The sequence below is a fragment of the Mesoplodon bidens genome (genome assembly GCF_964165515.1).
Source record: "Mesoplodon bidens genome assembly, chromosome: 19".
Classification (NCBI taxonomy): Eukaryota; Metazoa; Chordata; class Mammalia; order Artiodactyla; family Ziphiidae; genus Mesoplodon; species Mesoplodon bidens.
The window spans coordinates 43,786,575-43,801,804 of record NC_138179.1 but is presented as its reverse complement, the minus strand read 5'-3'; the positions used below and the strand labels follow the sequence as shown (position 1 = coordinate 43,801,804).

The 15,230-nt window shown below is 46.7% G+C and overlaps 1 protein-coding gene across 1 annotated transcript in view; it reads left to right on the top strand.

Annotated features, from left to right (window-relative positions):
* The window catches only part of NPLOC4 (NPL4 homolog, ubiquitin recognition factor), a 56,389-nt gene that overhangs the window by 14,366 nt on the left and 26,793 nt on the right, over positions 1–15,230 (top strand). Inside the window, exons 4-11 of the mRNA XM_081218130.1 lie at positions 1,836–2,012; positions 3,845–3,893; positions 4,626–4,720; positions 6,866–6,989; positions 8,876–9,055; positions 12,196–12,282; positions 14,232–14,303; positions 14,723–14,849. Of these exons, the coding sequence (XP_081074256.1) occupies positions 1,836–2,012; positions 3,845–3,893; positions 4,626–4,720; positions 6,866–6,989; positions 8,876–9,055; positions 12,196–12,282; positions 14,232–14,303; positions 14,723–14,849 (911 nt within the window). The remainder of the gene's footprint in view (positions 1–1,835; positions 2,013–3,844; positions 3,894–4,625; positions 4,721–6,865; positions 6,990–8,875; positions 9,056–12,195; positions 12,283–14,231; positions 14,304–14,722; positions 14,850–15,230) is intronic.

Below are 15,230 nucleotides of genomic sequence, written 5' to 3'. Positions count from 1 at the left end.
CAATCTTGGTCTTAGGGGGCACTGAAAGATCTGGGATTGGTGACTTTTCTACGGAGAAGCCATTTGCTTTTCTCGGCACAAGGGGGCGTCATGGGCCCGGCACTTGAGTTAATTTCTGTCTGGTTTCCTGAACCAAGTAGCATCCCTGATTTTACCCCGGACACATGGCAGAGCAGGCCTTTGGTTACAGACTTCTCAGCAGTGACTTTTTCCCCTACAGCATAGTGGATGGAGGCAGACAGGATTCCTCCTTGGTTCCTGTTTTCAGCTGGTGGGTTTTTCCCAGCGGTTTAGACATCCTTCAGACATCTGGCTTTGTATGACATTTCAGGTTCAGCAGCTCGCTTTGGGCAGGCAGGCTCAAGGCCTCGTCTCTGTCTCTCGTGGCCCAGACAATGGCTATAAGCCAAGCTCAGGGTTCCCATAATGGGCTGGCCGGAGGTTCCTTCACTATTCTTATTTGAGCTGCTGTGGGTTTTTGGACCCTTGGGGAAACTCTTTTCTTTAGAGCTCCACGGTGCATTTTAGAGGATATTTGTTAAAACTGATACAGCATTTGAGCCATGTATCCTGAAGCTGGAAGGTGTTTAGGAATATCTCATTTGCTCTTAGAAACAAATCTTCAATTACAAGTTGGTGATTTTATCACCCTAAATTATGGGAGGGAAAAGAGGGGCGAGCAGACCCGTTGAAGAGCTGCAGCCCAGCCTCCTGCCACCCCAGCTGTGGTGCCTGCTCCCGTTCTCTCCATTTGTTGGTTGGGGGCTGCAGGCAGTTCTTTCAGTCTTTCTTCCTGTATGTGCATCTTGTTGAGAGCAGTGAAATACTTGCCTGGTGGTGCTGCTACAGCTTTTCCTCCTGTACTGGTGTTGAACACGCTGAGTGTCTCGGGACCCGCAGCGCTCCCGGGTGGGGACTGTTCACCCATACCGGCGGGGTGGCAGTCAGGCTCTGGCAAAGTCAGCGGTGGGTCTGACGGTGGAAGGACACCATTCACATTGAAAATGATTGAAAACCAACTATTGTCCTTTGCACTGTGAATCATGGCAGCCTTTGTGGAAAGCAGTACGTCAGTGGCTTTAGGAACAAACGAACCTCCTGAAGTCTAACGGGCCCTCTCCTGAAAATCTGCCCCACGGCCGGGAGACCGTGTGACTGCCCGTCTCTGGGCGTTTCCGCAGTGGGGCCTGTGGTGGCAGGTCCCAAGGGAGCCATGTCCGTCATGCGGGAGCAGCAAAGCGTATTGTGAGGCAACTTCACTGCAGAACGTTGATTAGACCTAGACCGTGTTTGGAGGGATTATGAGAGAACAGTAAGTGCAGAAAGTGTGTCTCTTATCTCCTCAGTGACGCCTGTTATGTACACATGTATTTGTGAACGTAGAGAAAGCAGTGGAAGGATATGTCCCAGGCAGGTAAATGGGGGGCAGCTGAAGAGAAGGCCAAGGAACGAATGAGGGAAAGTGGGAGCTAAGCAGAGAGGGAGGAGGGAGGGGGCCATGCAGCTCCAGTGTCAGCTGTGATTTTGTGTGGTCTTTGTGGAACCCAGGTGCGTGTATGCATGTGCAGCATAGATTGCGCAGTGTGGTTGTAAGGAAGTTATGTTACAGTCCAGAGAGCCTGCTGCTGACCTTCATAGGGGGAAGAGGCATAGGGGAGGTGGGAAAAGAGAACTCTGGTCTCTTAAAATTGGAAGCCTCCTTGTTTAGGCCTGCAGGGTGGTTGATGTTGCTGTTTGCAGGTGTCAGAGGTTCTCACACCTGAGTTGATCTTCTGTGCAGCTTAGGTTGTGAAGAAAGGAAGATGACCTCTACTTAATATTTGTCATTTGAACAGGCATGGAGATTTGTTGTTCCTGTTTCCCTCGAGCCTTGCTGGACCATCGTCTGAGATGGAGACATCGGCCCCACTGGGGTTAAAGGCCTGTGGTGCTCCCAACGTGGTGGAAGATGAGATCGACCAGTACCTCAGCAGGCAGGACGGGAAGATCTACAGGAGCCGTGACCCACAGCTGTAAGTGCCTGCGGGGCCACAGTGTCAGTGAAGTGAAATGTCTGTAACGTGCCCTGATAAAGAAATGTAAGTTTTGAGTTTGACCATCTATTTTCAGATTACATCTCACTTCAAGTTCTTCTGTGAGCTTTTTCTCATTGTTTGAATCTCAAAGTATGCTCCATGTGTACTTTATTATTATTATTCTTTAAAATACACTACGATTGTCTTTTTTTTAAATTAATTAATCAGTTTTTACTTTTGGCTGCGTTGGGTCTTCGTTGCTGCATGTGGGCTTTTTCTAGTTGTGGTGAGCGGGGGCTGCTCTTTGTTGCTGTGCGCAGGCTTCTTACTGCAGTGGCCTCTCTTGTTGCAGAGCACAGGCTCCAGGTGCTCGGGCTTCAGTAGTTGTGGCACGCGGGCTCTAGAGCACAGGTTAAGTAGTTGTGGCATCAGGGCTTAGTTGCTTCGTGGCATCCCGGACCAGGGCTCGAACCTGTGTCCCCCTGCACTGGCAGGCGGGTTCTTAACCACTGCGCCACCAGGGAAGCCCCACATGTAGTTTAAAATTTTCTAAGTGTTGAGAACTAAGAGTTCTAAGAAGTCCTCACCGTGGTGTGCCCCTGAGACACCTGAATGCATGTGCAGAGTGGGCTTTAGCAAGTGTGACAGGGTGGAGGGGGTGGTACCTGGGCACCTGCTGGTGCAGGTCCTTGTTCACGTTGTCTCACTTAATTTTAGTGGAGGAATCTCTATCTTCCATATTCAGTACACTCTTTCCGTTCTTCTAGGGAACACTTCATTTGCTGAAGGTGCTGCTCCTTCTTTGAATATTCACTTTTCACCAAGGATTGTATAAAATGCTTATCCTTGTGTACATTTGTTCATTGTAGATTTTTTGCAGTTCTTTTTAAGGAGACTATGTAGAAACATCTGAGTTCACACTCAATGATGTAAAATTGTCTGAGCGAAGGTTGTCTCTTCAGTGGAATCTTTGTAACTGCATCACCCTGTAATCAAGACATTGAGATATTGGGATTCCACATGCTGCATTAGTGACCTGTATGTCTCAGATCAAAGGGCCCCAGATGGTTCCGAGCTGCAGTTGGCGTGGAGCCACTCTGTGGCCGTGGCCATCAACTGGCTCTCTGCCCCCATTTGTGTTCCTCCCAGGGACCCAGTGCCACTCCTACCCCGATCCGTGTTTGTGAGGCCTCATTAGGAATCGTTTTGAGTGTGCATGTGCCTGTGCGTGCATCACCTGCAAGAGTCTGCGTGTTGGGAGACTCAGGCCCTTTCTGCTCTGAAATGTAGAATGAGGTGCACCTAGGAGTTCCGACCCCATGTGGACAGTGCTGTGACTGAGCCTGTTGGCGCCCGAATGCATCTCCACCGTCCTACTATGTGCAGACTGAAACCCACAGAGCCAAGCGTTCTTTTCATGCTTTTTTCCAAAATATGCATGAAGTGGGTGTTTTCCACACTTTAGCTATTTATGTACCATCCTCAGGGTTTTTGCCATGTCCATGTACCAACTTTCTTAGTCTTTACCAAACATTTTTATTTAAATTGACTTTAAATCCATTCAGTTTTGCTTTTAGTTTGTGTTACTATCCATGAAATCAGTTAATATCCATGAAATCACAGGTTTGGTGCACTGGTCGGTATTTTCTAATACACACCGAAATATTAAACCATTAAAAACTGTTCACCACATACCATTTCAGATAATTCCACGTGGCTGGGGAGGTACTTTATTAGGTATGGTGTGCCTTTTAAGTATCAGCATTCAGGGCGGCAGCACGAGAAGAGCAGTGTGCTGATGCTGTGCGTTTCTCTCCCCTGTGCTCTAGGTGCCGACATGGGCCTCTGGGGAAGTGTGTGCACTGCGTTCCTCTAGAGGTGAGAGTCCGAGTAGAGTGCGTTCCCAGAGCCGTCCCGACACTTCCCCTAAGTCCCCGGGCTGGGCCGGAGTGGTTCAGGGAAGTTACCTGTTTATCGCCCTGGGCCTCGTATTCCCACTAGTGCAGGCTGCACTGAGAGGACGAGCCTTTATTTATGGGAGTGACCTTCTGGGTGGATTATGAACGGCTGGGGCATGGGTATTGCTGTGATAAAGGGGCAGCATTTACACTGGGCTCCCTGGACAGTCCTTTTAAAACCTGACACAAAGCCGGGCCTGGCGGTTTTCGTGCTCATCATTGTTTTGATTTACTCTACCCTGAATCTCACGTCTCCTCTACTGATTTGTCGTGGTGAGGTTGAGACTTACCACAATAATGCCGGCTGGTGACTGGTTAACGCTGAATTTACGGCAGGAAGGCCAACCTGATTTTCTTCATGAGGCTCCTCTTGCTTCATCGTGTGGCTTTTTTTTTTTTTTGGCAAAATTTACCTGATATTTATTTGACTTGGAGCGTTTTGTGTTTAATAGAGATTCATTTCAATCTTGAAAAGATAACTGGAACACAGAGAAGAACTTGCTTCTGACTTAGAACGATAGTGAGGACCCATTGCCAGTTCTCCCTCACTGCCTGCCCACCCGCCTCGGGGCTTGGCGGGTGGAGGCTGCGACCACCGCGACCGCGACCCCAGCGGCAAGTGCATGACTGTGTTGACTGTGTGTTTTGGCAGCCTTTTGACGAAGACTACCTAAATCACCTGGAGCCTCCCGTGAAGCACATGTCCTTCCACGCCTACATCCGGAAGCTGACCGGAGGGGCCGACAAGTAAGCGGCCTGAGGGCAGGGGGCGGCACCCATGTGGCTTTGGGGCGCAGAGTTCTTTTCTGTCTCTGGCACGTGCTGCCTAAAGCCCCTGGGCCTATGAGTGAGAAAAGTCAAGATCAAAGTCTGGGCATGAAGTGTGTGTATTCGTGAATCTTGTCCTGGTTCTAAAAGAGAAACAAGTGGGGGGAGACTCTGGTGCCTGCTGTAATCCACAGTGCCCAGTGCATGGGCAGAGGCCAAGCAGGCAGAGGCCAGGCTGTGGAGGCCCGGGGGCACCCCGCTGACCTTCCTTCGGGTATGCGGTACCCTGGCAACTTAGTTGTTTCTGAACCTGGATGAGATAAGGCGTGATGGTGGCCAGTCCTGTGTCTGTGGAGTCTGCCCTTTGCCCTGGAAGCTGCCTCTTTATCAGCTCAATTTCACAGCTGTAGCGGGGCTGAGGCAGTGGCGCTGTCCATGGCTCGGCCTCTGGTGCCTCAGCATTGCTGTCTGCAGGCTCGGCCAGGCGGCAGCGTGGGTGGGGTTGGGCAGTGGGGGCAGCTGTCCCTTGGCTCTTAGAGAGCACGCTGTGACAGAGGCGAGCTGAGAGCAGTTTGATTTCTTTTAGACTGCAGCCCCCCAGAAAGTAACGGACTTCTTCCTGTGATTTTATGATTCCTATCCGTGCAGGGAGAGGAGACGGTGGCTGAACCCGAGTCAGCAATATTTTATGAAGAATGGCATGTTGGCCTGCTCGTAGTTTTTCTCTGACAACTCGCTAACACCCTAAAATGACTTTTTAAAAAAGTTAGACCAGGAAAAAAAAAGATCCCACCAAAAGCCCATTTTTGCCCATCTGTGGGGTAAGCTCTGGAGCTGTCTTGACCAGAGCATGAGTGTGCTGGGACCTGTCTGCCTTTTGTCAGTCTAGGTCAAGGGCTCGCTTGTTGCTGCTGTTAACATGCAACCTAGGTGGCAATCATTGCTTCCCGGGTGCCATCGTTCCAGCATGCCGCTGGCTTGTGAGGACAGGACTGATCACTGGACCATTTGTGAACGGGAAAGTGGCAGAGGGTGAAGTCACTTGTGCAGACTCACCCCAAGTCCACAGTGGGGCCCAGGACATCCTCACTGACCAAAAGCAGAGTGAAGATATCTTGGTTATGTATCCTAATCAGGTTTCTTCCATGAATAAGAATTTTATACAGAAGTCTAAGTCTAGACTCATAAAGTAAATGTTGCTGATAAATTGATGGAACTTAAAAAGAACTTCATTTTCTGTCAGTGGCATAGGTTAGATCTAGATATTTAACAGTACTGTTGAAAATCTTATGTGGTACATATATACAATGGAATATTACTCAGCCATAGAAAGGAACGGAATTGGGTCATTTGTAGAGATGTGAATGGACCTTAGAGTGTCATACAGAGTGAAGTAAGCCAGAAAGAGAAAAACAAATATCATATATTAACGCATATATGTGGAATCTAGAAAAATGGTACAGATGAACCTATTTGCAGGGCAGGAATAGAGACGTAGACGTAGAGAACAGACATGTGGACACGGGGGGATGGGGAGTGTGGGACGAATTGGGAGATTAGTTTTGACATAAATACACTACCACGTGTAAAATAGATAGCTAGTGGGAACCTGCCGTATAGCACAGGGAGCTCAGCTCAGTTCTCTGTGACGACCTAGATGGGTGGAATGGGGGTGTGGGAGGGAGGTCCAAGAGGGAGGGGATATAGGTATACATATACGTATATATGTAGTATATATGTGTATACATATATATGTGTATGTATATATATATATATACAGATACTTCATTGTACAGCAGAAACTTAACACAACATTGTAAAACAACTACAATTTAAAAAAAAAAGAAAAAGGAAAAAAATCTTCATAGATGTTAGTGGTAGTGAAAATTAAAACTTTTTATTGGAAAGTAGTTCTGTATTCCTGTACAGTCTAGTGTACAGGACAGAAGCTACAGCTCCATTAGAATAAGTTTTAGCACGTTTTCCCTGCTGTGGATACCACATGCTTAGCTCCTGAGAACTCCCTTCAGGAAGTGTAAGATACCTGACATTTTATTTCCAGCCTCCTGCTACACTTTTCACCATTGTAATGTTTAATTAATTAAGTTGCCTTTTCTTTTTCAGGGGGAAATTTGTTGCCCTGGAGAACATCAGTTGCAAGATTAAATCAGGGTGTGAGGGACACCTTCCGTGGCCTAATGGCATCTGTACTAAGTGCCAGCCAAGTGCCATCACGCTGAATAGACAGGTGAGATGTTCGCTGTATCCATCGAGACGCAGAAAGCAGTAGATTTGTGTTCATGGCTGAGGAGTGAAAATGTCTGGAAAAGCCCCTCCTTGGAAAGGAGCTGGCGGTAGCAGTGTGAGTTACATGGGGCAGAGTCTCGGTTATTTTGAGGCTGATTGACGTTTTTATGGAAATCATACACTGAGGACATTATTTGTAAGATCTCTAGCTCTTTCAAGCATAGAGGGGAGCCTTCAGTTTTCTGTTTTGTTGGCTTGTGTGGAGGCAGAATTTTCTTGGTGACTGTTGAAAATGCTCAGTGGTTGTGACTTTACCTTTTAAGAAACTGTGGCTCTGGAAGTTGGTAGTTGAACAGAACTGCCCTGGGACCAGCTCAGGGTATCTGTCCAGGCCAGGTTAAGAGGGGAGCTGGGCTCAGGAAGGAGCAAAAAAAAATCAGGGAAAACTGTGTGCAGTTATTCTGGCTTTTTCCACTTTTATTGTCCAGCCCTCCAAAAATAGCCCTCCTCATCTTTCCCCTGCCACTGCCAGCCCATGTTTAGCTCCTTAGAATTCCACCCCTCCTTAACTGTTTGAGAACCTTTCTTCCCTTTCTTTCTCTCCTTCCCTCCCTCCCTCTCATTCTCTTCTTTCCTTCCTTCCTTCCTTTCTGTTTATTTTGGCTGCATTGGGTCTTCATCGCTGCATGCGGGCTTTCTCTAGTTGCAGCGAGTGGGGGCTGCTCTTCGTTGCCGTATGTGGGCTTCTCATTGCGGTGGCTTCTCTTGTTGCGGAGCACGGGCTCTAGGCATGCGGGCTTCAGTAGTTGCAGCATGTGGGCTTCAGTAGTTGTGGTCCTTGGGCTCTAGGGTGCGCGGGCTCAGTAGTTGTGGCGCACGGGCTTAGTTGCTCCGTGGCATGTGGGATCTTCCCAGACCAGAGATTGAACCCCTGTCCCCTGCATTGGCAGGTGGATTCATAACCACTGCACCATCAGGGAACTCCCCTCCATTTTTTTTTTTAAATTTTGTTTTTATTTCTTTTGGTCGCGCTGCGCAGCATGCAGGATCTCAGTTCCCCAACTAGGGATCGAACCCTTGCTCCCTGCAGTGGAAGCGCGGAGTCTTAACCTCTGGACCACCAGGGAATTCCCCTTCTCTCTTTCTTTCTGTCTTAATTTCTTTTTGAAAACTGTTCTTTTGACCTAGAGATTGTGAAAACCTGCATTTTAGGCAAAATCCCAGTAAGATTAATTTGAATTAATTTAATGAGAGTCCCACCCCTACCCCTCCCACCCACTAGAATCTGAAGTGGTCTTAAGGGCATAGCACATTCTTTTTTTTTTTTTTCCCCCGCCCCGTGTGGCATGCAGGATCTTAGTTCTCCAACCAGGGATTGAACCTGTGCCCACTGCATTGGGAGCACAGTCTTAACCACTGGACTGCCAAGGAAGTCCCGAGAGTACATTCTTTTTTTTTTTTTTTTTAATAAATTTATTTATTTATTGGCTGCGTCGGGTCTTCATTGCTGTGCGCAGGCTTTCTTTCGTTGCAGCGAGTGGGGGCTACTCTTCGTTGTGGTGCGCGGGCTTCTTGTTGCGGTGGCTTCTCTTGTTGTGGAGCACGGGCTCTAGGCGCGCGGGCTTCAGTAGTTGTGCACGGGCTTAAGTTGGTCCATGGCATGTGGGATCTTCCCCGACCAGGGCTCAAAGCCATGTCCCCTGCATTGGCAAGGGGATTCTTAACCGTTGTGCCATCAGGGAAGCCCCCGAGAGTACATTCTTAAAGTGTGTGTGTGTGTTTTAAAAAGCTAGGTAAAAGATACTTGTGAACAGTTTGTGATAAAATAGTAAATTATTTATTTTTGATGGAGTGTTTTAACTTAGCCCATTGTTGTTAACTCTGCAGAAATACAGACATGTGGACAACATCATGTTTGAGAATCATACAGTTGCTGACCGCTTCCTTGACTTCTGGAGGAAGACAGGGAACCAGCACTTCGGGTACTTGTATGGACGGTACACGGAGCACAAAGACATTCCTCTTGGTATCAGGGCTGAAGTGGCTGCGATTTATGAACCTCCTCAGGTAGATGTGAACAGGATTTGCACTCTACGGGTCTCTGTATTGCTTTGTTTTGAAGGCTGTATGGGAGCCCTTTTCAGGTTGCATGCTGCTTCTCTTACTGTATCATTTGCCCAGTCTATCTCTCTCTCTATACACACACACACAGTATTTATTTTCTGAATTATTGGAGAGTAAGATCATGGCCCCTAAATATTTCAGTGTATATTTCCAAAGAATAAGGACACGTTCTCATATAACAAGTACATTGAGCAGCTTAAGTAAATTGAACTTCGATACAATATTTTTATCTAATCTGCCATCTTATTCAACTTTTGTCAGTTCCCCCAAAAGTGTCATACAGTTGCCCTCTTTCTTCTGCTTCTGTTATCTCCTCTGCCCATGCCTACAATCAGCTGTCCCAGGATTTATGGAATTAGTCACAAAACTACTCAAGTTCTTTATCTTATGCCACACATGTAACTGTCTTAATAACAATATCAAAATTACCACCAATGTAGGACTGAAAACAGTTCAAGATTGTTTTGGTGGGAGGGGAGGGCCCCTAGGGTATATCCCACTAGGGACCAGCAGCTGGTTACTGTGTTTTAAAGTCACTTGGAAGATCTTCCCTGTATGATTACATCACCAAAGAGTTACACATTTATGTTCATTTGTTTTATTTTCAGTAGTTAGGGATTGGCTTTATGTATATATATATATATATATATTTTTTAATTTATAAAATAGATTTATCTATTTATTTATTTATTTACGGTTGTGTTGGGTCTTCGTTGCTGCCTGCGGGCTTTCTCTAGTTGCGGCAAGCGTGGGCTGCTCTTCGGTGCGATGCGTGGGCGTCTCGTTGCGGTGGCCTCTCTTGTTGCGGAGAATGGGCTCTAGGCACGCAGGCTTTAGTAGTTGTGGTGCGTGGGCTCAGTAGTTGTGGCTCGTGGGCTCTAGAGCGCAGGCTAAGGAGTTGTGGCACACAGGCTTAGTTGCTCCTTGGCATGTGGGATCTTCCCGGACCAGGGCTCGAACCCATGTCCCCTGCATTGGCAGGCAGATTCTTAACCATTGCGCCACCAGCGAAGCCCGTATATATTTTTAAATTTGTATAATTATGTAAAATGTTTATATGGTTGTATAGTGTATGTTATATAAAGTATTTATTTTGTTTTATTGTATATAAGTTTACTACAAAAGTGAAGATTGGAACCGTATTGCATCCTGGTTCATGATGTGCTGAGGTAGTTGGGGGAGGGTCCTGTGCCTGCAGGTGACTGTGATGTAAAAACACAAAACACAGTGCACTGAGGCATGGCCAGAGGGGTGAATGGAACAGAGTAAATGTTAGTGGCTGAATTAGGTGGTGGGAAATTGGTGTTCACTGTAAATTCTTTAACCTTTGCTGTATGTCTGAAATTTTTTATTAAAAAAAATGTTGGAAAAGTAAAAAAAATTTGCACATTTGCAAAGTGAGATCTACAAACAACGTCTTCCCCTTCATCTAATTTCCTCCCTCTCCTACAGGTAGCCCCCACTTTAAGCAGTTTTTGGCTTAGGTCTCCAAAGTTTGATTTTTTTAGTATAAGCAGATACACAGATATTTCACACTATCCCCTCCTTTGTCTCTGGGTGGGCACCACGCCATACACGAGTGTGTCACCTGTGCCGTGTTCTGGAGATCTCACCGTGACTGGTCAACTTTTTAAATAAACCAGGGTCTGAAACTGCAGGCCTTGTGGCCACTGGCTGGTGTGCAGGTGTGTGGCTCCTGCACAGACGCCGTTTCTTCCCTGGCTGTATTTGTACAGATTGTGTGTCGTCTGCTCCCTTGGATATTCTCATTATTTCCTGAGAGCTACAGAGGAAATGTTTGACCAGGCCTTTTGTGATGGCTCACTTCCAGGGAGACATGAGATGGCAGTAGATGCTCACCCAGAGACCCTGCTTGTCTGACTCTTCGGGCACTGAGTGTGCTCTGTCAGCGGGAGCTGCTTTTGGAAGCACAAGACGTTCCAATTCAGTTTTGAGGAGGGTCCTTTCATGAAGCATTTCAACAGTTCTGTTAAGAGTATGATTGAACAGAAGCCTCTGGTGTCCAGGCTACTAACAGCATCATCAGAGCTCCCAAATTGGGGATCTTGGAGGTTGAAACACTTGACCTCTAATAACCTCCAGCTCATTAGAAGTTGAAGCTCATGCTGCCACATGTCATGAAACAAAATCCTTAGGTTTGTTCTGAGTTTGTGCTTTGACCTGTGCCCTGGAGGTATTAATGATCTCCATATGGGTCATACCCAGCAACATAAAGTTCTTTTGTTGTTTTGCCAGGATTTGACTAATTTACAAGGATATACCCAATTAGTATAACTCAATTTGGAATTACCTTCGCTTTCATATTCTATAGCCGGGTCTTCTGCTCAGTATGATGCTTAGCTTTATGAGCTGCATTTCAGTGCAGATTGAAGATTTCAGCAAGCTTTGTCCACTGCAGGAAGTGGGATCCTGTGGCCAGTGTAGGTTGCATGTGAGCCAGCCCACGCCCCCCGCCACTGCCCCAAGCTGAGGGCTCTGCCCACCGGTCAGCAGGTTACCGATTTCAGGTGCCCTGTCCTTGGCTTCGGGTGTGTGTATCTGTTGTACTCTCTCACTCTGCCTTGCCTGTGAAGCTAAGCACTGTCCCTGCAGGAGCTGCATACGAATTTTCCAAGGCTGTTTTTTGGGAACGAACGTTCCCTTATAGCTCTAATCTTACCTAATCTAGCCAAGCCTATTTGGAGTGAAAACTATTTATCCAAGGGAGTTTTGAAACTAACTTCTATCCCCAGTGAAGGAACCTTAAGGTGTAGAGAGCCTTCCCTAGTCCTAAACGACCACATGTTTCATGTGAAGCTGCTAGCATGAACCAGCCTGAATAGAGCCTCTTCATGTTCTCTGAATCTTGATTAAAAGCAAAGCACAGCCCTAGAAGGGAAGAGCCTGGAGGGCTTGGCCTGTGTTATCTAGTCGAGCTTTTCCTGATGCCTTAACTCTCCTTTTTGGCAAGGGGGAGACTGGTGTTCCTTTGTGACACCTGAGCCAGAAATGGAACAGAGCTGCTGTGCTGCTTTTCTGAACCCCTCCTCTAAATCCATCTTCTCTCTTTAATACCCCCACAGATCGGTACACAGAATAGCTTGGAGCTTCTTGAAGACCCAAAGGCTGAGGTGGTTGATGAAATTGCTGCCAAACTTGGCCTGAGGAAGGTACTGAAGTATTCTCTTGGCCTTGAGGGGAGGCCCCGGCTCTGTGTTGGGGACATCTAGGTGGGTGGTATGGCCAGGCCTGGTCTGGGACTGAACTCCCAACTGCACAACGTCAGGTGCAGGCCTGGCACGTTTTGAAACCTCGCTTGTGTTTATTGGGTGCTCAAAGGATCCCAGTGCAGGGACTGTTATATTTAAATCCGCCAGACACACTTCTTGAGGCTTGCCTAAAAGTGGGGGAGGAAAGAAGCAGCAGGAGCAAGACCCCTACTTCCTGCCGGAGGGGACCTTGACGCCAGGCTCTTAAGGCACATCCTCCTAGGTGTGAGCTCTCCCTTCACGTGTCTGTCTGCGCTCATCGTTTTCTGTCCCCCACACTTGGAGCTTCTCGTGGTCCCTCTTCAGTCCTCATTGAACCTCCTGTTTATAGTTGAGGCAGCTGAGCGTGTAAAGCCTTCTTAGTTTTCCTGGGCAGTTAGAAGACAGAGGAGACTTTTCTTTTTGAGTCTGATGATCTGGTTTATCTCACATCTTTGGTTAAGTTCTATAAAGATGGCGTTTTATAGATAATGTTGAACTGTGAATTTGAACACATCTTAGGAATTCACTCTTAATAGCTATGTAAGTTTTATCCTTTATTTCCTAATCAATTTAGACAATGAGAAATAAACTCCCTACAGATAAACAGGGAAAACTGGAAATGTGCCTTATAACCCAGGAAGGCTGTGGAACAAAGTCACTGTGTCGTTTTAAGAACAAAAAAGTCCTGTTGTTTCTAACAAGGAGTCAGCATCATGATTTAGGGGCATATTTTGGTTTAAATTCTGGAATTTTCTCTTGTTCAAAAGAGAAATCAGTGTAATTTTTTTCACCTATGTTTGTTACAAATGTTTGGTCATGATAGTCATAATTAGAAGATCTTGAAGTTACTTAAATGCCTTTCTCCAAACACTGGTTCCTTAGCCCTAATTTATCTCAGCTTGATTTTGGCTCTGCTTTATTTACTGCTGAGTTACATTTATCCTTTAAGTCTCATTTTCTCCATTGCCATCCTCCTCGGGGGTTTTGTTCATTTGGCATTTTTAAAGAAAATGAAAGTCTCCAGATTTGCCTGGTCGTGTCTGCAGGAGATGGAATTGAAGAGTTTCATGTCAGGGTTGTGCTAGAGAGGGTCATGAGCACCAGATCGCTTCTCCGAAGGACAGAAGTGGGTGTGTTTCTGGATTCCAGCCCCGCTCTTAGACCTCCCAGCCAGCTTCTGGTTCAGGAATGGTAATCAGCTGTGAGGTTCGTGAGCACAGGAAGGCCAGGGATCACAGAGCACACAGACAGGCACTGTTGCTGTAGCAGGACGTGCCAGGGAGGCCGACCCTGCCCCAAGCCCTGGGACTGGCGTTTCAGATCCCTGTACCCTCAGATGCTTCCCTTAGCCCCACACCGGAGCCCAGAGGAGCAGCTGCGCGAAGTCTCTGTTCTATCATTCTTTTTTATTTTACGTGCATTCTCTGGGGAGTATGTTTTCCTGTCTTACTGAGAAAGCCCTAGTATCTTAAGTGGCATTGTCTTTATTTGCTTGCTCATTATCTGTCTTCCTCTCTGGAGTGTAAATTCCCTTTTCACTGATGTTCTGTTAATTTTATGCCCCCCGGGGTCCCCTGCACCTAGCATAGTGCAGGGCACAGAGGTGTTGCTGAGAAGACTTTTTCTAACGAATAAATGAGATGTGCTCGTTTGCCCTCATCTCCACCCGACAGCACCAGGGGGAGGACGGCCAGTGTCAGCCGAGTAGAGTTTGAGAGCCCTGGTGTGGACAGTGGCTTAGCTGAGGAGCTGACTCACCTAGAAAGAAAGAACTGGCTTCCAGGAGTCTCCTCTCTGGGCAGAAGCTAGAAGACATTCGTCACCTGTTTCAGGGAGAGACTCAGAAGGTATTCTTCTCTTTTATGCAGGTTGGCTGGATATTTACAGACCTTGTCTCGGAAGATACCCGAAAGGGTACAGTTCGATATAGTCGAAATAAGGTGAGATGGGGCAGGGATGCTTGCTCGGCCAGAGCTTGTTATGGACCAGCTCTGGGCTGCACTCTCCGGTGTCTCTGCACAGCTCACCCTGGCTTTTAGACCATGTTATTTTCAACACAGTGTTCTTGATAAATTAAGGCTGGGTCTGTTCATTCTGTCTCGGAGATCAGAGAGACTTTCCCTTTATAAACCACTGCTTTTTGGAGGTCAGCCCATGAGGTGGATTGCCTGTGCTTCTGGCGTTACTGGTTACACGTGTTTTTCTGTGAGGAGTTGGTAACAGTCAGGAATTGTAGGTACTTGCTTCACCGTAGTTTGTGATGTGTCATAGTTTAGTTCTTAATATTTTCTAAAGAAGAAATAGAAGCATATTTTGACATGATGCTATAAAACTTGGTATGCTGATTCTCTTTTCTTAGGACACCTATTTCCTGAGTTCAGAAGAATGTATCACTGCAGGAGACTTTCAAAATAAGCATCCCAACATATGTCGACTCTCTCCAGATGGACATTTTGGATCCAAGTTTGTTACTGCAGTGGCTACAGGTATAAATGGGGGGCATTTATATTGTAAATATTACTACCTTGTTAATATGTTTTGTTCCTCTTTCAGTAGCTTTGCGTTCTTAACTTAGTTACAATAGATTTTCTTTCTTTCCTTCTTTTTTTTTTTTTTGGCTGCATCACGTGGCATGTGGGATCTTAGTTCCCTGACCAGGGATCAAACCCGTGCCTCCTGCAGTGGAAGTGTGGAGTCTTAACCACTGGACTGCCAGGGAAGTCCCTACAATAGATTTTCTTAATGGGCCTGTGAGACATAAGATTCCTCTTTTTTGGTTTGCGGCAAAAATCTTGAACTACTCAGCATCACACAAAACTACTAGAATTGCGGCCTCAGTGTAGCCCTCCTCTAGTCCATTCTCTTGG